A 27,983-nucleotide genomic window follows, 5' to 3' on the forward strand; every position below is an offset into this window, starting at 1 on the left:
AATTTGAAGCCCCACCGCAAGTAATCAAGAAGCCGAGCTCAAGAGAAAGAGAGAGAGAGAGAGAGAGAGAGAGATACCGGGCTTCGGGAAATTTGGGATCACACGGATCGACGTCGAGATCCTCTTGATGCAATCGTTGCCGCCCTCGATCGCCATTGTGAACTAATAACATAAATTGAAGCATTAAAAAAAAACAGAGTGTACATACACACTGACATTTCATCAACCAATTTGAGGGCTACCGCGTTGGAGGGAACAAACGAATGAAGAGACAAAAAGAGATAACATACGGCAAGAGGTGCGTCAGCGAGGGACGACGCAGAGCCTTAAACAGAGAGACCAGGTTAGCATACCTGTTTCAAACGACGTCATATGAGAAGACCCATCATTGATTAGGGCTGCACCACCTTGATCGCACAGGTTATGGCTGTCAATAAGAGATACTTAAGAAGCGAAAGAGAAAGGCGTTCTGGGTCGGCCATGGCCGACTCAGAACCTAGTGTGAGCGAGAAGTATAAGGTTTCATTCATACATGTGAAGAAGATGGAGGCGGGACGGAGACGGGTTGCATTGCGGGAGAAGAAGAAGAACAGGGGAGACACAGGAGAAGATTTGAGACGTTTCTTGGAGAGGCATGGCAGAGGCGGTGGGAGTGGGCGACGGTTTTGTTGAGTTGGGGAAAGCAAATTCTAAGTAACATGGCAGTTTGCGATAACTTTTTGGCTCTTAGTGTTTAATGAGAAAAGTTATAAAACGGAAGCATAGGATCCCATATGTCTATAGGATTGTTGTGTTTTTGGCACATAGAGGAAATAACCAATCACTGAGTCTCATCCACAAATTAGCCAATGCCAAATAGTTTTGACGCACGTTTAATTCAAACTTACCTTCCTAACTGTCATTTTTTTGCAATTACAGAGTTTTAATGGGAATTTTGGCTTTAATTTCATAAATAGGCCTCACTTTTCTTAATTTTTTAAAAGTGTTTACACTTTGGACATGTTACTAAGAATGGGCATTTGGCTGGGGCTGGTCGGACTTTCGGTCCCCCGACCTGCAATGAAAATGGCTGCCGGCCGGGCCAGCTCGAGTTGAACCGGACCAGGCTGAGTTGGCTCAATTAATTTTTTCTATTATTTTTTTCATGTAGTTCAACTTGAGCTTTGTAACTGCAGGTATTTGTGTGCAGAAGAGATGCTCAGCTTAGAGATAGTTGATGCCCCCTCACTGGTGGTGATATAAGGCATTAAGGCCTAAAAAACTCACAGATCTGAATTGAATAGTGAAACTATAATGACACTTAAAAGTTGTTTAAAACAGCATAACTACAAGAGAAAAGAATCACCTGCCCTAAAAGAAAAACAAAAAGATACAACATTTTGAAGAAGGAAGCAATATGAGACCCCAGCATAGCTTGGTCAGACTCAATTTGACCAAGCTGAGCTCGCACAAACATAAAAATTAGAAAATGCCTACATAACTTATAAGACTACAGTTATATACGCGTTTGTGCATATAGCTTTATAGATCATACACATACACATACACATATAAATTGCATACACACAAGTATTTGCGATAGCCTTCTAATAGCTAGTGCCCCACATAATCGAAGGATAGGATGGAAAGGCAACCAATTCAAGTAAGTGTTTGCAGCAACCACACGATGAACATTTTTCTTTTCAGATTGGCAACTAACTCAGGCAATATAAATCCCTACCTTCAAAAAAAAAAAAAAAAAAAAAAAAATCTATCGGGAATGTTCACATTTTGTGGGCCATGATGCCAAAAGTTATGGTCATGATGCTTCACACCAGGAGATGGAAGAAATACTGATGGGTCACTTGCCCTTGTGATATTTGTCCATCCTTCTGCCGCTCACCAATTGGGCCATAAATCCATTGAGGCATATTAAACTATATGAATTTGGATAGCATCTCTTCATCATGATGACTATTATGTACTAGTTATAACTTACCTTTGCTAATTAATCATTTTATTCAACAGCATTTTCATGTTCACATCGGTGTGAGCATGCATGGTTGAATGTGCGACGAGTGCTTCAGAATTCACACATTCGAACCTCTGTACAAAGCAAGAAAAAAAAGGGTTGGATTCACCAACTTCCTAGTAAGCAGTGTGTCCAAGGACAGGGGCAGGTCTGTGGTTTCTTTTTCAAACAAGGGTTAACATTCATCTCTTGGATTTAAGTGAAATTTGGATGTAAATTAAATTAAGCTACCAGATTATGCCAAGAGACTATCGCAGGATCGAACTCTCAACCTCCGTCAGCTGGTGTTAAGTCGACTGAGTTATTTAATTGGTGTCTGATTATCAGTGTGCAGACAATACCTCGTGCCTTCCATTCAACCAAGGAAATGGTCATAATAAGTGCTGCTCTCAATTACCGTATCTTGGGGGTATGATCAAGACTAGTATACCCCCTTTTTTCTCCAATCAACATCTCTCCCATGGTAAGTGTTAGGTTTGCTTTGTAGACAAATATAGATGAAGATTAATTCATAAACTACCATAAAGGCCTAGTTGCTGTTGTATGTACATACAACAGAACTGTTGTGACTTTTGTACCTTTGACGGCCAAGTTGCTTCATGACATACCTCTCTGCCTTCATCAATCCGAAGTTACTCCAATCTCTTGGCCATGAGCTGCAACTCAACTCAATTCTATGTCTAGTAAAGTTATCCATTAAAAAGATAAAATGTTTGGATGCTTTCAGAATTGGACGCTTGATCAGCCATTTGCTTCAAGTGCATTTGATTGACATTTTGAAGTTGATAGTTGAGGTGTTGCCTCATCAAAATCCATATGCAGTTCCCAGGTCTCTCGGGACTGTTTCCCCTTTTGTTGTACAAGGGGTTCAGCGCATCATTCCAACCCAAGTTTAAACGTAGTCAATACTTTTGTCTCACACATAACCTCCTAAAACTAACCATTATGCTGATCCATCTAGTTGGCCACGCATCGGCTATGCCTTCACTTCGTCGTTTATTTCAAATGCATGTGATTGACATTTTTAACTTGATGGTAGGGACGTTGCCTTATCAACATCCATATGCAGTTCTCATGTCCCACGAGAATGCTTCCCCTTTTGTTGTGCGGGGTTCATCGTATCTTTCTTACCTTACTTTTTTCATAGTCAACACTTTTGTCTCACACATAACATACTAAAACTGACCATTATGTGGATGCATCTAGTTGGCCAAGCATCGGTCATGTCTTCAGTCAACCATTTATTTCAAGTGCATTTGATTGACATTTTGAACTTAATAGTAGGGTCGTTGCCTCATCAAGATCCATATGCAGTTCCAATGCCTCACGAGACTACTTCCGCTTTTGTTGTACGGGGTACATCGCATCTTTCCTATCCTAGTTTATTCATAGTCAATACTTTTGCCTTGTAAATAACCTCCTAAACCTAAACATTATGCTGATGCATCTAGTTGGCCATCCATCGGCTATGTATTCAATTCATCATTTATTTCAAATGCATGTGATTGACATTTTTAACTTGATGGAATAGACGTTGTCTCATCAACATCCATTTGAAGTTCTCATGTTTCACGGGACTGCATCTCTTTTTGTTGTAAAGGGTTCATCACATTTTTCCCACCCAAGTTTTTGCATAGTTAATACCTTTGTCTCACACATAAGCTCCTAACATTAACCATTACGCCCATGCATCTAGTTGGCCATTCATCGGCTATGTCTTCAATTCACCATTTATTTCACGTGCATGTGATTGACATTTTTAACTCGATGATAGGGACGTTGTCTCATACACATCCATATGCACTTCCCATATCTTTTCACGGTACTGCTTCCCCCCTTGTTGTAAGGGGTTCATCGTATCTTTTCTACCCAAGTTTTTTTTATAGTGAATACTTTTGTCTCACACATAACATCCTAAAACTGACCATTATGTCGATGCATCAAATTGGTCATGCATCGGCCATGTCTCCAATCGGCCATTTTTTTCAAGTGCATTTGATTGACGTTTTGAACTTGATAGTAGGGACGTCGCCCCACCAAGATCCATATGTGCTCGTAGATGCAAGATCTATATCTCACGGGACTGCTTCCCCTTTTGTTGTACAGGGTCACATTTTTCCTACTCAAGTTTTTTCATAGTCAACACCTTTGTCTCGCACATAAGCTCCTAACACTAACCATTACGCCGACGCATCTAGTTGGCCATGCATCGGCAATCTCTTCAGTTCAACATTTATTTCAAGTGCACGTGATTGACATTTTTAACTTGATGGTAGGATGCTGCATCATCAATATTCATATGCAGTTCCCATGTCTCACGGGACTGCTTCCCCTCTTGTTGTACGGGGTTCATCGTATCCATCCTACCTTAACTTTTTCATAGTCAATACTTTTGTCTCACACCTAACCTCTTAAAATTGGCCATTATGCCGATGCATTTAGTTGGTCATGCAACCGCTATGTCGTCAGTGAGCCACTTATTTCAAGTGCACTTTATTGGCATTTTTAACTTGATGGTGGAGACATTGCCTCAACAACATCGTTTAGCAGTTCCTAAGTCACACGGGACTGCTTCTCCTCTGGTTCAACGGGTTTCATCGTATCATTTGCCTCATCAAGATTCATATGCATTTCTCATGCGTAATGGGACTACTTCCCCTTTTGTTGTACGGGGTTCATCGCATCTTTCCTACCCTAGTTTTCAAAGTCAAAACTTTTGTCTCCCACATAACCACCTAAAACTGACCATAATGGCGATGCATCTAGTTGGCCATGCATCGGCTAAGTCTTCAATCCGTCATTTATTTCAAATGCATGTAATTGACATTTTTAACTTGATAGTAGGGACGTTGCCTCATCAATATCAATATGCATTTCCCATGTCTTATAGGACTGTTTCCCCTCTTGTCGTACGGGGTTCATCGTATCCATCCTGCCCTAGTTTTTTTCATAGTCAATACTTTTGTCTCACATAACCTCTTAAAATTGACCATTATGCCGATGCATTTAGTTGGTCATGCATCGGATATGTCGTCAGTCAGCCAGTTATTTCAAGTGCACTTGATTGACATTTTTAATTTAACGGTGGAGACATTTCCTCACCAACATCGTTTAGCAGTGCCCAGGACTCACGAACTGCTTCTACTCTGGTTGTACGGGTTTCATCGTATCATTTGCGCCCGTTATGAGACGATCACACATCATTAACAACTCATCCCTTCAGTACTCCTTAAGTAATAAGTGTCGCTCTCTCTTGCCAAGACGATAAGGTGAGATGCACAAGATTGCCAATAATAATCCCAAACAAAGTCTATGTTCATTCATGTCTATTCGTCAAAAAAGTGTTCGCAGATGCAACATCCGCTACATAATCACGAGAACCAAATAGCCATTTATCTCAACTGCACATAACTGACATTTTTAACTTGATGGTACGAACGTTGTCTCATCAAGATCCATTTGCAGTTCCCATGTCTCAAGGGACTGCTTCCCCTTTTGTTGTAAAGGGTTCATCACATTTTTCCTACCCAAGTTTTTTCATAGTCAATACCTTTGTCTCGCACATAAGCTCCTAACACTAACCATTACGCCGATGCATCTAGTTGGCCATGCATTGGCTATCTTTTCAGTTCACCATTTATTTCAAGTGCATGTGCTTGACATTTATAACTTGATGGTAGGGACAATACCTCATCAATATCCATATGCAGTTCTCATGTCTCACGGGACTGCTTCCCCTCTTGTTGTACGGGGTTCATCGTATCTTTCCTACCCAAGCTTTTTCATAGTGAATACTTTTGTCTCACACATAACATACTAAAACTGACCATTATGTCGATGCATTTAGTTGGTCATGCATTGGCCACGTCTTTAGTCGGCCATCTATTTCAAGTGCATTTGATTGACGTTTTGAACTTGATAGTACGGACGTCGCCTCACCAAGATCCATATGTAGTTCTCATCCCACACGGGACTACTTCTCCTTTTGTTGTACAGGGTACACCGCATCTTTCCTACCCTAGTTTATTCATAGTCAATACTTTTGTCTTCAACATAACCTCCTAAAACTGACCATTATCTCGATGCATCTAGTTGGCCATGCATCGGCTATGTCTTCAAATCGTCATTTATTTCAAATGCATGTGATTGACATTTTTAACGTGATGATAGGAACGTTGTCTCATCAAGATCCACTTGCAGTTCCCATGTCTCACGGAACTGCATCCCATTTTGTTGAACAGGGTTCATCACATTTTTCCTACCTAGGTTTTTTCATAGTCAATACCTTGTTCTCACTAACGATTACGCCGATGGATCTAGTTGGCCATACATCGGCTATGTCTTCAGTTCACCATTTATTTAAGTGCATGTGATTGACATTTTTAAATTGATGGTAGGGTCGTTGTCATGCAGTTCCCATGTCTCATGGGACTGCTTCCCACTTGTTGTACGGGGTGCATTGTATCTTTCCTACCCAAGTTCTTACATAGTCAATATTTTTGTCTCACACATAACATCCTAAAACAGACCATAATGTCGATGCATCTAGTTGGCCATGCATCGGCCATGTCTTCAGTCGGTCATTTTTTTCAAGAGCATTTGATTGACGTCTTGAACTTCATAGTAAGTAGGTCGCCTCACCAAGATCCATATGTAGTTCCCATGCATCACGGGACTGCTCCCCCTTTTGTTGTACGGGGTACATCGCATCTTTCCTACCTACGTTAGTCATATTCAATACTTTTGCCGCATACACAACCACCTAAAAATGACCATTATGCCAATGGATCTAGCTGGCCAAGCATCGACTATGTCTTCAATTCGTCCATTATTTCAAATGCATGTAATTGACATTTTTAATGTGATGATAGGAACGTTGTCTCATCAAGATCCACTTGCAGTTCCCATGTCTCACGGAACTGCATCCCATTTTGTTGAACAGGGTTCATCACATTTTTCCTACACTAGTTTTTTCATAGCCAATACCTTTGTCTCACACATAAGCTCCTAACACTAACCATTACGCCGATGCATCTAGTTGGCCATGCATCGGCTATGTCTTCAGTTCACCATTTATTTCAAGTGCATGAGATTGACATTTTTAACTTGATGGTAAGGACGTTGTCTCGTCAACATTCATATGCAGTTCCCATGTCTCACGGGACTGCTTCTCCTCTTGTTGTACGGGGTTTCATCGTATATTTCCTACCCAAGTTCTTTCATAGTCAATACTTTTGTCTTAGACATAACCTCCTAAAATTGACCATTATGCTGATGCATTTAGTTGACTATGCATCGACTATGTCGTCAGTGAGCCATTTATTTTAAGTTCACTTGATTAACATTTTTAACTTGATGGTGGAGACATTGCCACATCAACATCGTTTAGCAGTTCCTTGGTCACACGGGACTGCTACTCCTCTGGTTGTACGGGTTTCATCGGGATGCCAATGGATCTAGCTGGCCATGCATCGGCTATGTCTTCAATTCGTCCATTATTTCAAATACATGTGATTGACATTTTTAATGTGATGATAGGAACGTTGTCTCATCAAGATCCACTTGCAGTTCCCATGTCTCACGGAACTGCATCCCATTTTGTTGAACAGGGTTCATCACATTTTTCCTACACAAGTTTTTTCATAGCCAATACCTTTGTCTCACACATAAGCTCCTAACACTAACCATTACGCCGATGCATCTAGTTGGCTATACATCGGCTATGTCTTCAGTTCACCATGTATTTCAAGTGCATGTGATTGACATTTTTAACTTGATGGTAGGGTCGTTGTCATGCAGTTCCCATGTCTCACGGTACTGCTTCCCTCTTGTTGTACGGGGTTCATCGTATCTTTCCTACCCAAGTTCTTTCATAATCAATACTTTTGTCTCACACATAACCTCCTATAATTGACCATTATGCCGATGCATTTAGTTGGCAATGCATCGGCTATGTCGTCAGTGAGCCACTTATTTCAAGTGCAGTTGATTGACATTTTTAACTTGATGGTGGAGACATTGCCTCAACAACATCATTTAGCAGTTCCTAAGTCACACGGGACTGCTTCTCCTTTGGTTGTACGGGTTTCATCGTATCATTTGCCCCATCAAGATCCATACGCAGTTCCCATGCCTCATGGGACTACTTCCCCTTTTGTTGTACGGGGTTCATCGCATCTTTCCTACCCTAGTTTTTTCATAGTCAATACTTTTGTCTCGTACATAACCTCCTAAAACTGATTATTATGGCGATGCATCTAGTTGGCCATGCATCGGCTATGTCTTCAATCTGTCATTTATTTCAAATGCATGTGATCGACATTTGTAACTTGATGGTAGGGATGTTGCCACATCAATATCAATATGTAGTTCCCATATCCCACCGGACTACTTCCCCTCTTGTTGTACGAGGTTCATCGTATCCATCCTACCCTATCTTTTTCATAGTCAATACTTTTGCCTCACACATAACCTGTTAAAATTGACCATTATGCCGATGCATTTAGTTGGCCATGCATCGGATATGACGCCAGTCAGCCATTTATTTCAAGTGCACTTGATTGACATTTTTAACTTAACGGTGGAGACATTTCCTCAACAAATCGTTTAGTAGTGCCCAGGACTCACGGGACTGCTTCTACTCTGGTTGTACGGGTTTCATCGTATCATTTGCGCCCGTAATGAGATGATCACACATCATTAACAACTCATCCCTTCAGTACTCCTTAAGTAATAAGTGTCGCTCTCTCTTGCCAAGACGATAAGGTGAGATGCACAAGATTGCCAATAATAATCCCAAACAAAGTCTATGTTCGTTCATGTCTATTCGTCAAAAAAGTGTTCGCAGATGCAACATCCGCTACATAATCACGAGAACCAAATAGCCATTTATCTCAACTGCACATAACTGACATTTTTAACTTGATGGTACGAACGTTGTCTCATCAAGATCCATTTGCAGTTCCCATGTCTCACGGGACTGCTTCCTCTTTTGTTGTAAAGGGTTCATCACATTTTTCCTACCCAAGTTTTTTCATAGTCAATACCTTTGTCTCGCACATAAGCTCCTAACACTAACCATTAAGCCGATGCATCTAGTTGGCCATGCATTGGCTATCTTTTCAGTTCACCATTTATTTCAAGTGCATGTGCTTGACATTTATAACTTGATGGTAGGGACAATACCTCATCAATATCCATATGCAGTTCTCATGTCTCACGGGACTGCTTCCCCTCTTGTTGTACGGGGTTCATCGTATCTTTCCTACCCAAGTTTTTTCATAGTGAATACTTTTGTCTCACACGTAACATACTAAAACTGACCATTATGTCGATGCATCTAGTTGGTCATGCATCGGCCACGTCTTTAGTCGGCCATCTATTTCAAGTGCATTTGATTGACGTTTTGAACTTGATAGTACGGACGTCGCCTCACCAAGATCCATATGTAGTTCTGATCCCACACGGGACTGCTTCCCCTTTTGTTGTACAGGGTACACCGCATCTTTCCTACCCTAGTTTATTCATAGTCAATACTTTTGGCTTCAACATAACCTCCTAAAACTGACCATTATCTTGATGCATCTAGTTGGCCATGCATCGGCTATGTCTTCAAATCGTCATTTATTTCAAATGCATGTGATTGACATTTTTAACGTGATGATAGGAACGTTGTCTCATCAAGATCCACTTGCAGTTCCCATGTCTCACGGAACTGCATCCCATTTTGTTGAACAGGGTTCATCACATTTTTCCTACCCAGGTTTTTTCATAGTCAATACCTTTGTCTCACACATAAGCTCCTAACACTAACCATTACGCCGATGCATCTAGTTGGCCATACATAGGCTATGTCTTCAGTTCACTATTTATTTCAAGTGCATGTGATTGACATTTTTAACTTGATGGTAGGGTCGTTGTCATGCAGTTCCCATGTCTCACGGGACTGCTTCCCACTTGTTGTAAGGGGTTCATCGTATCTTTCCTACCCAAGTTCTTTCATAGTCAATACTTTTGTCGCACACATAACATCCTAAAACAGACCATAATGTCGATGCATCTAGTTGGCCATGCATCGGCCATGTCTTCAGTCGGCCATTTTTTTCAAGTGCATTTGATTGACGTCTTGAACTTGATAGTAAGTACGTCGCCCCACCAAGATCCATATGTAGTTCTCATCCCTCACGGGACTGCTTCCCCTTTTGTTGTACAGTGTACACCGCATCTTTCCTACCCTAGTTTATTCATAGTCAATACTTTTGTCTTCTACATAACCTCCTAAAACTGACCATTATCTCGATGCATCTAGTTGGCCATGCATCGGCTATGTCTTCAAATCGTCATTTATTTCAAATGCATGTGATTGACATTTTTAATGTGATGATAGGAACGTTGTCTCATCAAGATCCACTTGCAGTTCCCATGTCTCACGGAACTGCATCCCATTTTGTTGAACAGGGTTCATCGCATCTTTCCTACCCTAGTTTTTTCATAGTCTATACTTTTGTCTTGTACATAACCTCCTAAAACTGACCATTATGCCGATTCATCTAGTTGGCCATGTATCGGCTATGTCTTCAATCCGTCATTTATTTCAAATGCATGTGATTGACATTTTTAACTTGATGGTAGGGACGTTGCCTCATCAATATCAATATATAGTTCTCATGTCTCACTGGACTGCTTCCCCTCTTATTGTACGGGGTTCATCGTATCCATCCTACCCTAACTTTTTCATAGTCAATACCTTTGTCTCACACATAACCTCCTAAAATTGACCATTATGCCGATGCATTTAGTTCGCCATGCATCAGATATGTCGTCAGTCAGTCATTTATTTCAAGTGCACTTGATTGACATTTTTAACTTGATGGTGAAGACATTTCCTCAACAACATCGTTTAGCAATTCCCAGGTCTCACGGGACTGCTTCTCCTCTGGTTGTACGGGTTTCATCGTATCATTTGCGCCCGTAATGAGATGATCACAGATCATTAACAACTCATCCCTTCAATACTCCTTAAGTTATAAGTGCCGCTCTCTCTTGCCAAGACGATAAGGCGAGTTGTACAAGATTGTCAATAATAATCCCAAACAAAGTCTATGTTCGTTCATGTCTATTCGTCAAAAATGTGCTTGCAGATGCAACATCCGCTACTTAATCATGAGAACCAAACAACCATTTATCTCAATTGCACATAGCTGACATTTTAAACTTGATGGTGGGGACGTTGTCTCATCAAGATCCTTTTGCAGTTCTCATTGTCTCACGGAACTGCTTCCCCTTTTGTTGTACCGGGTTCATCACATTTTTCCTACCCAAGTTTTTTCATAGTCAATACCTTTGTCTCACACATGAACTCATAACACTAACCATTACGCCGATGCATCTAGTTGGCCATGCATCGGCTATGTCTTGAGTTCACCATTTATTTAATGTGCCTGACATTTTTAACTTGATGGTAAGGACGCTGCCTCATCAATATCCATATGCAGTTCCCATGTCTCACGAGACTGCTTCCCCTCTTGTTGTACGGGGTTTATTGTATCTTTCCTACTCAAGTTTTTTCATAGTGAATACTTTTGTCTCACACATGACATCCTAAAACTGACCATTATGTCGATGCATCTAGTTGGCCATGCATCGGCCATGTCTTCAGTCGGCCATTTATTTCAAGTGTATTTGATTGACCTTTTGAACTTGATAGTAGGGACGTCGCCTCACCAAGATCCATATGTAGTTCCCATGCCTCACGGGACTGCTTCCCCTTTGTTGTACGGCGTACATTGCATCTTTCCTACCCCCATTTATTCATAGTCAATACTTTTGTCTCGTACATAACCTCCTAAAACTGACCATTATGCCGATGCATCTAGTTGGTCATGCATCGGCTATGTTTATTCATCACTGTTCATCATTGTTCGTAAATATATTACTAAAGTTTGCATTATACATGTGTATGCATTATTATGCACATCGTGTAATATATTTGTCTTATAATGAACCGAAATTATTATTTTGTACACATGAACATATGATTTATCCAAGAAACAAAGTTGTCAAAGTCAGGCTGAATGATTGAGTCGACCCAACAAGTCGCAGACTCACAAATCAATTCACCACGATTCGAATCCCGAGTCACTGGGTTTTAAAAACTTGTGTTTGACATCATACTCCTTTCGACTCCTCAAGCCCATTACTGCTTTATCATGCATTTAATTTACATCTACCACGAGGAAACCACCTCTAACAGCATCTCCACATCTAGGATTGACTTGGGAGCCTTCCCGCTTTCCTCCATGCTAATACGTCTAACCTACATCCTTAATATTGAGAGAAACTAGGTGTGAAAGTTAACTATTCTCATCATGTTTTTACACTTTCCCAGCCTTGCGCAGTTTCGATTGTCATTTCTGTAGTCTCACGTGTAAGATCTTGAAAATGGCTTTTGTACCAATGCTTGTAGTTGGCCATGTGAGAAACTCGGCATTGGAACCTTCTCATTATCCTCAACAATAGTAGGTAATGCCATTTATAACTTGTTTTAAGTTGGAAATTTTTAGTGGTGAAGATTTGATATTTTCATGCTTATGGTGCAATAGGTATTGAAAAAGATATGTGATCATCCGTCTCTGTTGACTCAAAGGGCAACAGATGATGTGTTGGAAGGGATGGACAAGATGCTTGATGGCGACGATCATGCTCTCATGGAAAAGATGGTGATGGATGTTACGAGAATCTCTTCGGAAGATGCACCAAGACAGTTGGGCAATGTTTCATGCAAAATAAATTTTCTGATGTCTTTGCTGGTACGTGCTTCTGGCAATGCTTGTCTCTGCTGGTTCCTTTTCCTTGCAAATGTTGAACTTGTTCTGCTAATCACCATGCAGGAAAATTTGGTTGCAGAAGATCATAATGTCCTTGTGTTTTCTCAGACACGGAAGATGTTAGACATCATTCAGGTATGGTTTGGCATTGTTTAGAACATGATTTATGCCTATGCCTGGGATTGATCTGTTTGCAAGTTGAACTAATCGATCTATTTAGGCCGTTGCTTGAATTCAATTAATGAGGTCTTAAACAACTTTTTACCAGCAGGCAAAAAGTTGATTGCCAGCCCAATTTATAAACCCTGGGTCCAAGTCTTATCCATTTCTCCATTTAGTTCAAGTCTTCTAAAACACTGTCAATTGCACTATACTCCTGGCTGGGAAGCCATTTTAGCTGTCAAGCTAAAGGAGGTCAAGGATTTGATGATATGTCTCATGGCATATTAAGGTAGCAAAAATGTTCTTTAGGTTGTGAATACAAGGAGTAGAAGAGAAAAATCGGGCAAAAGAAATTGCATGAAAAAGTGAAGGGGACTTATGTATGATGTTTCAGTGAAAGAATCTTGTTCATAGAATGAGGATTTCATTCTGGAGCAAATAGAACAAAATTGGACAAATTCATGCAAGTTTAATTGGAATAGCGAAAAAAGCTGGAGGTTTATGGATTGGGAAGGGGTGCAACATTTTCTAGATTTCACCACAAAACGTTAGAATGATTATGCTATCTGGGGTTGTAGGTTTTGAATTAGGAATCATACCCTGTCTACCAAACCCTTTTTTATGCTTGTGCTGGTTTTTCACAACACTTTTAAAACTGCAATGCATAAGACACTGAGTTTCCGCATGAGTATGTCTCATTCACTGTTCAAATGAGTGTCAATATTTGCTCCAACTAATCTCCAATTTTATCCATCCTTTTGCACCAATAACGCAATGATGATACCTCACATATTCCTCATTGATTGCTCCCAAAGACATCCATGGCGCTCTCTCCTGCATAGATGATGAGGCAGGATGTGTAAAATTGTTATTAAGTCTCAAACAAAGTTGATGCTTCTTCATTGCTTTTCATCATGAATGTGCCCCAGATGCTGCATCTACCATTTGTCTATGCTTATGAGTTAACTTATCATAATAATATTCCATCAACTGCTATTTTGGATTTTGATTGTGGGGACATTGCCACATAAGATCCTTGAGTGGTTCCCACATCTCAAGGGATTACTCCCCAGTCCCCCTCTTCTTGTACATCATTGGTTGTAGTTTTTCCATATTGGTTCATTTTACCTATGGCAAAATCTTGTTTCAAAAACTCTTTATGCATCTCCATATAGTAATTAAAACATTACCCAAGGATTTCTTACTCGTGTTCTGCCTTATCTTTCAATGAAAAGGAAAAATCTAAAATACAATATGAATGCTGATGCTAGAGGGATATTCATAAAGGCAACAAATGTTGCAGCTGAGTAATATATCTGAAAACTAAAAAACCCATTTATGAAGAGCTGTTATAATTTGCCTATACAACGGAAGCTATGGATGTAAAAATATTGTCATATGGATGGCAATAAGAAGCAGTACAGAATTTTACAACAATCAACAGTATTTTCAAGCATGGAATAGAGATAACCGCTAGATCAGCAACAAACAAGCCACAACTACGCAAAACATTTGCAAATAAAAGGAGGCAGTCTAAGATGATCATCAATCAGATAAATGACAACATGGTTCTCCAAACAAAGCACAGAATGGACACAGGATAAATGTGAAGGACCTTCAGCAGCCTACTATAGAATATTACTTCACCTTGGAAAAGAAAACCTCATGTAGCACATGTACCTTTCCAAACCTCTCAAGAATGATAGATATATCCCCGTTTTCCAGTGCACTAAGGCCCCATGACTACATACCACTGCTTACCGACGAGTGGCTCTATGACCTATTATATACAAGTGCTCCATTTAATTTGACTAGATTGTTTTGCAAAAAACCAATTATCTTATGATATATATAGAGAGAAAATTCCTGACCTCCCCACCACACTGTGATCTTGGTAATCTTGATGTAGATGATTCCTTCTTCACAGCAAGACCAGCCTCTTCGAGATCTGCCCACAATTTGTTGAAAGCTTCAAACAATCAAGTCCACTGAAATAACAAAGTAGGAGTCTCAGGCATCCGTAAGATCAATTCCATCCTTGTTAATGACATTTAGTATTGGGATGCCCAATTTTCTTGCAAGACCATAATCATTATGATCATGTACAGGGTTTATCTTCAGCAGTCCAGTTCCAAATTATTTGTCAACATATGGCCTCAGAGGATTTCAGCAAATTAATTTTTCATGTATATTAAACAATTTAAAGACAAACTATCTTGCAAAAGTAGGATGTAGATGCACAGGTAACAAACAGCTATAGGATATGCAATAAGAGCAATAAAGGCATCTATCTACTTCAGAAGCATCCAATCCTTCAAAATACTAAAAGAACAAAAACTAATTTGAAGGGGTACCATTGAATCCCTTGACTGCCGCTTGGATGACATCTTTCGTGTGATTCTCATAAACGCTCAAGTTCGTGCAAGTCTCGTCGAACACGCAATCTGCACAGTCAGACCAAGAGCCCCGTTCAGCGTTTTTGCACTGTAAGAGGGAACCGCAGAGAAGAGAAGAACCTGCAGGACGGGAGGGAAAAGGAGTTTACCCAAAGCGAAGGAGACGGACCGATCGATCGATCACTAAATAGTGAAATCGCGAATCGATGGATCGACGAGCGAGGGACGAGGCCGATCGAACTCTTCTCCACTTCGCTACTATGTCTATCGTCCTTTTAGATGCCCCCCCCCCTTCCAAGCAATGAACATAGCGATCGACCTGCATTGGTCTTGTGGGTTAAAATTTTTCTCAAGCCCTAATGAGAGCGCAGAAACGCTGAAAGAGCGAGGGAGGAGGAAGGAAACTCACCAGCCGAAGGATGATGGATAGGAGCTGCTGCTCGTAATTTGGAAGGATGAACAGCAGCAACCCACCGATGCAATATGCAGCCTCCTCCATCGTCGCGCCATCGAGGATCCAGCCTCCTCCATCGTCGCGCCATCTAGGATCCAGCCTCCTCCCATCGAGAGAGAAGGAGAGGGTGTGCTTTCTTTCCCCGGAACTCGGCGGGAAAAGGAAAGCCCTCGTAACAGAATGGCGGTTGAGAAGTGTTTCTTGAACTTCTTGATTTATTGCGACCCCTTTTCATTCTAACTTTGGAAAAATTATAAAGAGGCGCCCACAGCCGCTCAACTTTTCAAACACCACAATGATACCCCCCAAATTTTGCACGAAGTCACAAACACTTAAAATAACAGAAAAAATAATAAAAATGCCACTTATCATTTTTTTCTAAAAATTTAACATAAAAATGAGAAGGTGATCAAAAAATTTTAAAAATTTAAATTTTATTTCGGGTACTGTATGATATTTCATGCTCATCAAACGTGCCCCTTAAGTTATTGCTAGTAATCCTTGTTGGTTGAATAAGTGTGTATCAGCCGATTCCCTCCATTTTTTATTTTTAAATCAGTTTAAAATATTTTAAACTATTTTTTAATTTAAATAAGAAGTTAGCCCCTCTTGTATTTTATAATTTAAATAAGAAATTATGTTTGATTTTGTGTATGAATAGAGTTCATGTCTGCAAATGTACTAACCAAATTTGCCCTAATTAAGAGACTATTTAATAAGAAGAAACATGTGTTTTTGAATTATATGGTGTGAAAATGCTACGCTTTTTTTGCGTGATTATGGATATTATTTTGTAACCAAACAATCAAAGCTTAGCTATAATCATTCTATATTTTCTGAAACAATAAGCAGCGTTCTTTTTTTTCCTTTAGTTGAAGGAGAGAGAAATTGGGGATGTTGAGCGCTGGGTCCGAGATGCAGACTCCGTTGAAGCACGCTTGGAGACTGAGAATTGTTTGTTTGACCGGATCGAATATGGGTCCGGTTGACCAGGTCAGGCTCGGGCAGCACTTCCTTGTTCCCTCTTCGATCAAACTCGCTTAGACCCTAAAATTTTGACCAAAACGATGGTCAGTAGTCCACATACTCTGTCGCTGAGTAAAATTTCCTCTATGCCCAAGATCTCCTAAACAAACTGCTGAGATGCCATTCCCTTTCTCAGGACCGAAGAACAGATTACCAAATTCTCAAGTTGGTTTATTATTTTCTTTTATTTTTCTATAATCGGTTTAATTTGGTGCAAACAGATAAGGCAGTAATTTTTTTTTTTTTGAAATGGTTTCTGTGAAGATAAATGAAACACCGTTAGATGGTAAAGATTAAGGGACATGTTATTTTATTGATATTGGATCTGGTTACATCAACCAGACATTGGGAACTCAAGAGATGCATAGCAAAACCAAGAGGTGCTTGGGTGGTTGTTTGGCAATAATAACGGTATGACACACTGTGCCTCAAGATAATCATTGACAAGAATCTTATGTGCAGAAAATATACATTATACATGCTTCCTGGTCGACTTTCTTCACTATCTTTAAAGCCTTTTATCATCATATTAGAGCCACCCAGACCCTCAGATTTCCCCTCTAGTGCCTAACGGCCATGGCCCTCCAACTAACGAGTTTCCTTTGTCATATGTGAATTTTTTTATTGAAGAAAAGTATATATATATATATGTGTGTGTGTGTGTGTGTGTGTCTGTGACTTAAATGGCAGGGCAAGTTGAAAATTTTGTCTTTATAACAAATGCTGGACAAAATTATGAACAAGGACTCTTTGTTCTTAGGAATCTTGTCCTAAGGACAAGTGTCTTGAGAACAGTTGTCCTTGCAACCAAAAGGTATTTATTATTTAAGAGGTCTAACATGGGCTTCATCCCCTCTCACATGATGAAGGGGCTAGTCACATGCTTTGTTCTAACAAAGACACTACTTGCCTATCTTTGCGCAAGTCATTGCCTACCTAATAATCAGCCAAGATTTAGGTAAAAATTCACACAAATCAATTTGGATGCCATAACATTGTTAGGAACACTAATAAAAACTTGATTTTGCAGTAGAAAACTATATCAAACTACTGTGCGGAAGGAAAGGACAGCCTTGCTGTTCCAAAACCAACGGACATCCGCAAGAACATTCATCAAACAGTTCCCTAAGCAAACCTTAAAAGGAAATAACAAGAGCCTTCATAAGAAAACAAATTCAGATAAATTGGCAACCCGAGACAGCAAAGTATTTTACACTACTCTGAAAAAGTTAAAAATAGAACGAGCTTTTAGGTTCCAGGTTCCATCTAACCGTAGACCAGCTAGATTTTCAACTGCATCACCAGCTAGATTTTCAACTGCATCGACTACAACCAGGACCACCAACAAGTCGGGACCTGAAGCCAGTCCAGTAGGGATGACAATGGTCGTACTGGCTAGCTTAGAAACAGAACCAAGATGACAGGACTTGTATTCAGAAAGATCCAGTTTGTACACAAGTTTGTTGTGTACTGGATACATGTTCAGGAGGCAACAAGGATCTCATCCCAATGTAAATTTTCAAACTTCAACCTAGTTGAACCAGAATCTAGTACCAAAATTTAGAACTATGTCCTCAACTGAATCTGAAATAAGTAGATTGGACATGGTAAAGCCTGATTTAAATACCAAGTATAACCCTTTCTTATACCAGGATTCAGCCTCCCCCCTCCAAAAAACCCTTGCCAAAACCTGGAGAAAAACCAGTCAAAGATCTTGAAAAATGTTTTGAAGGTTGTTTTGCCTTTGAAACATATTTTTCGAGCGGGTAGCCAAACACCCCATTTTTTGATCAATTTTAGTATTTATTTAGGATTTTTTCAATTCAACATAGTTTATATAGAAAAGTAGAACAAAAATAGCACACCACAAAAACAATTTCTCCTAATGACCACATCAACACACAACCACATCAACACGCAACACAACCAGCAGACCCACAAACCTTTTCAGATTTTATTTATCAAAAAATAGAGTAAAGACATTGAAAAATGGAAACCAATCAACCATTCGACAAGGCTCCTAAACAAACCATGCCACAATGAAAGTGAGAACTAAACACGACAAGAACTATGTTACAAAACCACTAAAGCAGAAAAAAAAAAGAAAGAAAAGAATGAACCACTATAAAATCTAACCAACAATTGCCCAACTAAACAAAACTCAAAAAAGTGTAACTAAACATCCTATTGAAAACAAATCAAACAAATAACCCTCACCTATGCTGGACATGTAAAATACCTGACTGAGAAACAAGACTAGTCAATTTTGCAAAATGACTGAGAAACAAGACTAGTCAATTTTGCAAAATGACTGAGAAACAAGACTAGTCAATTTTGCAAAAAACGTCAACATTCAAATCGACCAGTGCTTTTGAAAAAAACTACCCTAAGTCTAGGTTATGCAGATTGAAGACACTCATTAAGATGGAATAATAGGTCAAGTTTCATATCTTGTCCCACATGGTCTACCTCTCCTGAGACAAAGGAAATAATGGAGAATTTGTCACATTCAACATGACGGACTAGGTTTGAGGGGTTTCATCTATTCTATGTATGGAATAAGAGATGTCAAGTTTTTACTGTGAAATACTTTAAAAAATAATCAATTTAACTCATAAGCTTGAGTGCTTGTGTTGTGCAAATAATATGACCTTCATTTACACACAGTACCTATCAAGTATCAAGTTTCATTTCGCATCAATGTTGCCGATGCTCTAGAAGGGATGCCTTTCAATTTCCGAAATATGAAGATAAAGGAATCATCCTCGACCTCTTAGATAATAAAAAAAGGAGCAGATATTGAATCCAAAATCACACATCCACGAAAGATTGTCCCATTCAATCCTTAAGAGTTCAGCCTTCATGTCTTTCACCTCTTGGCAGGCACCTTTTGCTTTTTTTTTTTCTTTTTTTTTTCTTTTTTTTTTCTTTCTTTTGCATTTGGCTTTTTGCATTTTGATTTTTTTTTCTTGCCTTTGATTCTTTTTCAGGCCGACCTTCACCTTTAAGGGAATACCTCACCACCCCAAAGGCTACTACGAAGCTCCACCGCTTTGGTGGTTATGTGTAGCTTTGTCACATCTCCAACCCGCTTCACCTTACGGGTTTTCGACATGCCAAAGGTTCATAAGTCATCATCTTCGCGGAATAGACATAAATCACCTATATGCCTACCCGGTACTCTTGATTACTGACTCATATGAACGACTACACAAGCCCCGAGCCCATCTCTCAACTCTCATTTTGCTACCTGCCAAGATCTTACAGAGCATTATGGCTTCTCTCTTAGGATATTTTCATGCTAAATCCTTGTAGATGCTTAATCATCAGAGTCAATAGCATTTCCTAATCTTAATTTTCTCAGTTTCATAGGATTTTTCCTTACTACTCATATCCAAAAATTTTTCAGTTTTCCTCTTCTATTGATTGACAACAGAAACTTGAAATTCTCCATCTACTCGGGGAGGTACTAAGAATAAAGCAAAGGCATTATCGTTGTGTGAGAAAACACTTTTCAAACGTTTTTAAACAGAATTGAAGATTTTCTCTTTTATCAAAGTTCTTGACATCAAATGCTATTTCACCAGGAGGAAGGAACTTTACTCACCTAAAGATAAGGCTGAATCCTGAAATTTTGTGGGCTGACATTAGTGATACTAGGGAAACTTCAGACCAAAAATCAAACTCAAATCCAGATTTCAATCCCTAAAGCGAAAGTAAAACAGATTTGCTCTAAAACAAGGGCAGACTTTTCCAGTTCTTATAGGTTCACAAACCCGGGTAAAAAAGACATTATATTGTAAAGATATGATACCAAAACTAAGCGCTTGTTAGCTCTATAGAAAAATAGAGGATTTCAGGAAACCAAAATTTACAATTTTTTTTAACAATTCAGAACAGTTTCTGTAAAAAAAAAAAGTACACAAAGTAGAAGTTCTAAAAGACGGATTTTCCTATTGACATGAAGATCCGTTAAAATCACATCAAACTGTACTTACATGCAATAAGATCAAAAACATAAAACAGTTCTACTTCATTATGCTTGCAACCAAGATGAAAATACAACTACAGTACGGAGCTTTCATAAGATGCATAAGAGCTGTCTACAAGGTTATCCACTATCCAGCATTGAAGTGTTCTTCTCACTTGTAGAAACCCACTAACAAGATGCTGTTAACAAATATAAGTTACGAATCCGATCATACTGAATTGAAAATTACACCTGAAACTACTGTCAGGGTGAAGTTTCAAAACGTAAGCATGTAATGCTCCAGTTAGTCAGACCTTAATTTTAGCATCAAAACTATTTCAAAAAACGCTTATTTTGAAGCTAGAATCAGGTGTATTTTATTTTCATGTCAGCAAAAAAAAAAAAAAAAAAAGTCCAGAACCTGTCGTTCTACACACATTACACTAATGACCGTGAGACCTTAAAACAGAGCTTGAACAGGAAAACGTTTCAAACTTTCAACCAAGCTCCTAATCGCACATTCAAAGCAAAGATTTCTCGAAAGATTACTCAACTTCTCCCTAAAACAGCCTGCGTTTGCGATTTACGAATCGTCCTTATAGAAGCGTTTGAATTATCGCAAAACATGTGTTATCCGCTCATGTCTGAAATATTGCAAAACCACGTTCTGCTGCCAAATTCTCTTAAAACAAAACCTTGTGGGGTTTCATTCCTGGAACAGAGTGTAAGCCCTAAAACGGTCGCCAGAAAACGAAAAGACCCTTTTCCGGTCACAAAAAATAAAAGCCCTTAGAAACACAACGATGCAAAACAAACAAACAAACAAACAAACAAAAAAGGAAATCAGGGAATCAGAACCTCGCGAAACAAAAAGCTGGATGCCTGAGGATTAAAATCACAAGCAACTAGAGGCAGGTAATCTGAAGTAATCAGGGAATCTACTTCATCGCAGAGGGGAGAGAGAGAAACCTGCAGCCCGTGGAAATCTCAGAGCTTTCCGTTGATGGTGAATACGATGAGAGGGACGAAGAGCTCCAGCGTCTTCTTAACAAGTCCATTTTAAAGCAGGCTTGGGGATGAGCTTTGAAGACCTTCACCGCAGCCCGAACACGAAGCAGATGCCACCAGACGATAACTGTTAGTCACCGAGGTTGTCCGCTCACCCACGAAGCTGCAGGAGTAGAGCAGGGAGGTGCGATGAGGGAAGCTGCAGGATTAGACCAGGGAGGTGCGATGAGGGAAGCTGCAGGGCAAGGAAGAGGGGAAACATGTTTGGAAATCACCTCAACGGACAATCTTTTTCATCTTATGTTTGACGGGCAGGAAAGAACTTGAAAAATTGAATCTTATTATTTATTTGGTAGCCATGGAACGTAATGGAAAAACGGAAATAGAAAGAAAGTGAATCTTCTCTTGCCCGATTTAAGCGTTTCAAGAAAAAGACAGATTTGAGAAAAAAATACTGTATTTATTCAAAAAAAATTATTTAAAAAATAAACATTGCATTTCCAGCAATTCATGAGTAACTTGGGATGAAATTAAACATTTTAAATTTTATAAAATCGTAGTATTTAAACAAGCAAAAGCGCTTATCCAAATATGTAGCTTGAAACTTTGAAGACTACCTATGTCACATTGTTATATATAAAATTTTAAAATGCACATTTAGTTGATGATTAAAAAGAAAATTGCTGAAAGGTATGTCGGTATACTCCGTCCATTTGGTGCCACGACGCAGGCAAGCATCAGTTATTGTGGGAAATTGTTCACACGGATCCCAATCAAACTTTTCATTTTTCATATGAATATTTCAGAGCAATTTTCATAATTTATATATTAATAACTCCTAACAATTTACAAGATGCTGTTAGCTCCGGTTTTTTAGAAGCTCCGAGTGCCTTTTTCTGTTTTATTCAATGTACGTGCATAATTGCTGTTTCTTTAGTTATCTTTACATATGAAACCATATATTAGTTTTAAGTTAAATGAAGCATTGACGAAAAATCTGAATGGTGGTAACGATTATGTAATATTTGGAACAAAAGTTTCAAAGCGTTCAAGATTCGTCGCCTAATTTCAAATGATGGTAGCTGAATTTTGGAATTGTTTTTAACCCTATGATATATCCATCAGAATTCTTATAAAATTGCAGAACAAATATATTTAATATTTCTGACGGTTTTCTTACTTCCAACCATATCATAATTATTTATCGGTGGATTCATTTTAAAGGAAAACAACAACAAAAACAAGAAAACTCAGAGGAAAACAACAAAAAGAAAATTCGACGGAGTTTGGGGGAAATGGGAGGTTGTCTTTGATTAAGTTATGGTGCATACACGTAAAAAAACTTTAGAAATTAATGGCCTGCAAATAACATTTTTCATAAAAAACTCTATGGTCCCCGGGCTGCACAACGAATCGAACTCGACTTGTTTTTCATATGAGTCGAGCTCGACTTGTATAAATAAGAGTCGAGCTTGGGCTTAATTATTTTACATTAATTACCAAATCAATTACTGGATGAAGGAACCATAAACACATTGCCCTTAATACATCAAGGTGAGATCCTTATTACCAAAACCTTCCATCCATAAGACCTATCCAATCTACACTGCACATGTCATGCCAGCCCTATTGTAAAAACATATTTAGGATCTTCTTCAAGATGAAGATTGCAGTCTGTTGCAAATTAAAAGAAGACCGGACATGAATGCCGATTTGGGGAGTGCCAATTTTTGTCCTCTTCCCCTCTCATCGCATTAGTCTTTCTTTGATGGCCATTTTCTATTAACCACTACCTGTCTGAGACTGCAAAATGCCTACTCTACAGCTAGAGGGAGGGGTTTGGACTGAGGCACAGCCCAAAAACTTCAAAGCACTTGTTATCAACTGTTTTAACAAAGCCACATAAAATCCAGTATTCATGATGAACAAGTTTTCTACAAGACAGAAAAGTAGGGTTCCATGCGCCAACAATACAAACAGGAAAAAATTCATCGCATTCATTAGTGGGCTATGAAATGGACGACCCGATGGGCTTGCTTGCGGATTTCCCTTTGTGATGACATGCTTCATCCGTAGATACGCAAAACGCAGGCATTCTGCTCCACTTCCAGCCTTTGTCAAATCTTTCCTAATAGAATTTAGCATCCTGCTTATTACTCGGAATTGAGATGCAATTACCATAACTGGGTCGCATCTTTGCCAGATCCAAGTCGATATTTGAGTGGCGAGCATGAATTCGATTGGATGGTTGAAAAATTAAATCAGAAGTAGGATCTGCACAAGTCATTTGTACACGTGCTTGCTTACGGGTAGGTGAAACCATGCATCCGTAGATCTTGGCTGAGACAACAAGCCGCTGGCTATCTGTGGAAAAATAGTTCGTACAGCTACCTGTTCTGAGGAATTAGCTCATCATTCTTCTGAGCAAGAAATCCAAACCCCTTCTTCTTCTTCTTCTCTAAAGCCGACCACCAAATCATGGAAGGCAGAATGAAGCGACCTTAATGGGCTGTTGGCTGAGCATCCCTTGGTCTTCATATAGATAATGCCACTAGTATTGATTTTCCTCAACAGCTTTAGTACTCAGGTCAACAGTATTGGCTCCACTACGTACGCTCATCTTTCTCCAAACAAATTGCTGCTGTCGTTCAGTGAACGAGAAATAAAACTGGGTATTAAGGGATTAGCGGGTTGGCGTGCGCCAAGGTTCGATGGGTTTGGAGTGGATTTATTCTATAGTTTCTGGGGCACTATTAAACAAGATCTTACGTGCTTTATTCTATGAGTTTTGTGGAAACTGTAAACTGCCGTGAGCCTTCCACATTACTGTGATCCTCACGCTGCTTCCGAAGTCGAATGATGCTCCACACATTAGTTATTCCTGCAGCTATATACCTTACTGTTGCCAAGGTTCTTGCTAATCAGATCGGGGAGGTCATGTCCAAATTGCTATCACCTAGCTATGTCTAGGATACAGAACTCGTTCACTCAATGGAAAATGGTGGTCGTCATTTTTGTCCTCAAGGTAGCGGATCCGAATAATGCTAGCTAGCTTATGAAGTTGCAGTAGCCCTCCTTAATTCGTCCTTAAGGTCAATTTTGAAATACAATCAAGAACCTTTTCACGATAACGACATAAAAACCAAAGTAATACATCAGGAAAGTGAACTCATCGTCATCCCAAAGGATCCAAAGGTCGTCCAAGAAGGAGGTAGTGCGAGTCAATAGGTACGGGATAAGACAATTGAACTTGTGTTTTAGGTATTGTGGAATTTATTGTGCTGCAAAAGAAGAGGTATTGGTCTGCAAATTAAAGGACAGCAGAAATGTTACCCTGAGAAGGCGTTAAACTCACACCTTGGGGGATGTGAAAGGGGGTTTCATATGGTAGTAGGATAAAAATCCCACTCATCACTCCGAAATTTGTGAAACCTACCTTTCATTTTTTTTTCTTCGACTTTTCCTGTAAATTTGATGACATGTTACAATTGGTTCATGAAATGAAATGGAAAGATGTCTAGTAAGGGAAGAATGAAAGGGAATTAAAATCATTGAGATCCCGCATTCAGGAAAGATAATGACGCTACTGATCAATAAATAAGCATGTGCATTGATGCCATCAGAGCCAGCAATTCCACAAGAACTGAAGTTGCTTATTGGCACATACAATTACTTATTGATACCAGAAAGAAAAAAAAACAAGACAAAAACAAAAATAAAAGAACCGAAGGCGCCACTAGGATCAGTAGCTAGCATAGGCATACCTTGGAAACAACAGCAAATAAATAAAAGGCACACCCTTATTCTGCTGATGATGTTCAGTTTGCAGCGGACGTGTTTACTGCATATCTTAAAGGAGTTGAGCTCGCTGGGTGAGAAGGAGACGAGCTTGCTCTTGTATGACTGTCCAAGCTGCACGAACATGGCGCTCCTCCGTCAAGGTCGCGCCTATCGCAAATCGAAGTATGTAAGCACCAGCAGCAACAGTATGAGTCATGTAAAGTTTCCCAGTAGAGTTAACCGCCTCCAGCAGCTTATGATTCATCATCGATCGCAGGCGCTCACTGTCGGACCTAAGCCTGAAGCAGACTAATGCAAATCTTCTAGGTGCCGCAACCTCGAACCGCTCATCTGCCTTCACTAGCTTCTCAAAGACCATGGCAAGCATGACATCACTTCGTATATGCTCTTTGAGTTTGTCCATGCCATAGGCCCTGATTACAAGCCACAGCTTGATGGATCGGAATCGCCGGCTCAGAGCTATTTGCCAGTCTTTATAGTCGATAACCTTCTTGCATTCACTGGCAGAATTCCTGAGGTACTCAGGGTTGGTGGACAATGCACTCACAAATGTAGTAGTGTTTTTTATCCAAAGGCAACAGCAGTCCATGTTGGTAAGAAACCATTTGTGAAGATTCATACTGATGGAGCTTGCGTGTTCCACCCCGTCCAAGTGGTGCCTGAACTCGGGGCATATGCATGCACTTCCAGCATAAGCAGCGTCTACATGGAGCCACGCTCCATATCGTTTAGCTATGAGGCCAAGGTCCTCCAGCGGATCCACAGCACCAACACCAGTAGTGCCAATTGTGGCACACAGGTAGAAAGGGATCAAGCCTTTTGCTATATCATCAGCCATGGCTGCCTGAACTGCAAGCGGCTGTAGGCTATATCCGGTGGCAGCGGATGTGGGCAGCGACCTAAAATTCTGAGGACTGATTCCAACGATTCTAGCACCCTTTTCTAAGGCGGAGTGTGTTTGGTCAGAGCCATAAACCAGAAGCTTGGTGATGTTGTGGAACCCAACTTTGCTTAGGACTTTATCCCTAGCAGCGACCAGGGTACAGACAATTGCTTCGCAAGTGCTTCCATGGAGAACCCCACCTCCTCCATGGCTGGCATTATTAGTAGGGAACATGAATGCAGGTGGGAGTTTAAGCATTTGAGCCATCCAGTCCATTACGATGGTCTCGAGCTCGGTCGCAGCGGGAGACGAGACCCAATTAAGTCCGACGACGTTGAAACCTCCGCAAAGCATATCTCCTAGGAACCCAGCTGTGCTAGCATTGGTTTGGAAGTAGGCAAAGAAATTGGGGCTCTGCCAATGTGTTAGGCCAGGGATGATACTGTTCTTGACGTCAAGAAGAATTTTCTCAATGGACTCTGGATAAGTCGGGAAGGTTTCCGGCAATTGCCTTCGCAGATAACCAGGTTCGACGGGGCTGAGCACTGGGTAGTCCTCAATGTGCTTATAATAGTCGGCTATGAAATCGACGACTCGATGGGCTTGTTGACAGAATTCCTGAGAGTCCAGCAGTCTAACACTTTCTTTGGCGTCAATACTGGTGGGGATGGCCATGTCAAAATAAAGAAAAAGGAAGAGTAGGGATGGTTCAGGGATGCTGCAGAGAAGGTGGCAATGGTTTCTTTTTCTTACTGGAAGCTAGAGCGAATTAAGAAGGATGGTGGTGGTGTAGTGAGGTGCTTCGGCGGTGGGAGAAATTGTTAGCACGCACAGCGGAAATGAGATAGAACAGGAGCAGAGGATATGTATTCTATTAACAGCAGGTGAGAGCTTGTGCTATACAATGGGTAATGGTGCCCTTATATAGAAGAAAAAGAATCAAGAATCATACGACCAAAAATCAAAGCTGACTTTGTTTCTTTTCGTTTGAGAAGGAGGAGTTCAGTTGCCGGCACTTTTAATCTGTGCATGCTTTCCATTTAATTAACTCAGCCTCATGACATACATATTTTAGGTTTTTAACTTAATTTTTTCATTCCTTTCTCACGTTATTTCTTTTAAATGATCTTTTCTTGAATGTTTGTTCAGTGGGAAGCGCAAGCTTCTTGATACAAGGTGCTTCTTGTATCGTTATCCCCCTGATGCAGAAATCCTCTCTGCTGTTAGTGGTAGTTAGGGCTATCGACCAATCGGATTGGAATTAGATATATATATTAATTATATCCATTTCTTTTATACTCAAACATTGGATTCAAATATGAACGAAGAAAACTTATGTCCAAATCTAAATCCACAAATTCGATTTCACAAGCTGAATCTGTTTGGAATTTGATTTTTATATTTACATCTGAATCCCAACTCAAATTTTGAGCCGAATCCATAACT

General features: G+C 39.9%; 2 protein-coding genes across 5 annotated transcripts in view; both read right to left on the reverse strand.

Annotated features, from left to right (window-relative positions):
* Positions 1 to 15,676, reverse strand: part of LOC116255102 (uncharacterized) — a 29,731-nt gene extending 14,055 nt beyond the window's left edge. For 2 of the 4 annotated variants that reach the window (XR_007574064.1, XR_004172822.2), the window contains exons 1-5: positions 15,545 to 15,676; positions 15,354 to 15,443; positions 14,871 to 14,987; positions 14,680 to 14,779; positions 78 to 427 (exon numbers count right to left, since the gene is read on the reverse strand). Coding sequence is in view for 1 of the 4 variants with exons in the window: in XM_050079049.1 (XP_049935006.1) it covers positions 78 to 162; positions 354 to 372 (104 nt within the window). In the remaining 3 variants the exon portion in view is untranslated. Of the gene's footprint in view, positions 1 to 77; positions 1,610 to 14,679; positions 14,780 to 14,870; positions 14,988 to 15,353; positions 15,444 to 15,544 lie in introns of those variants that run through there. The other 2 variants (XR_007574063.1, XM_050079049.1) reach the window with 2 other exon arrangements.
* Positions 15,677 to 25,637: 9,961 nt separating this feature from the next.
* LOC116267273 (tyrosine decarboxylase-like) lies at positions 25,638 to 27,403 on the reverse strand. Its single transcript, XM_031648908.2, has one exon. It carries the CDS (start codon positions 27,210 to 27,212, stop codon positions 25,704 to 25,706), a length of 1,509 nt encoding a protein of 502 aa, XP_031504768.1. The 5' UTR covers positions 27,213 to 27,403; the 3' UTR covers positions 25,638 to 25,703.
* Between the last annotated feature and the right edge of the window lie 580 nt (positions 27,404 to 27,983).

The sequence above is a fragment of the Nymphaea colorata genome, chromosome 1, assembly GCF_008831285.2.
Source record: "Nymphaea colorata isolate Beijing-Zhang1983 chromosome 1, ASM883128v2, whole genome shotgun sequence".
NCBI lineage: Eukaryota > Viridiplantae > Streptophyta > Magnoliopsida > Nymphaeales > Nymphaeaceae > Nymphaea > Nymphaea colorata.

What these genes read in the sequence shown, in the direction of transcription:
- LOC116267273 (XM_031648908.2), bottom strand. Translation starts at nt 27,212, where the DNA reads ATGGCCATCCCCACCAGTATTGACGCCAAAGAAAGTGTTAGACTGCTG.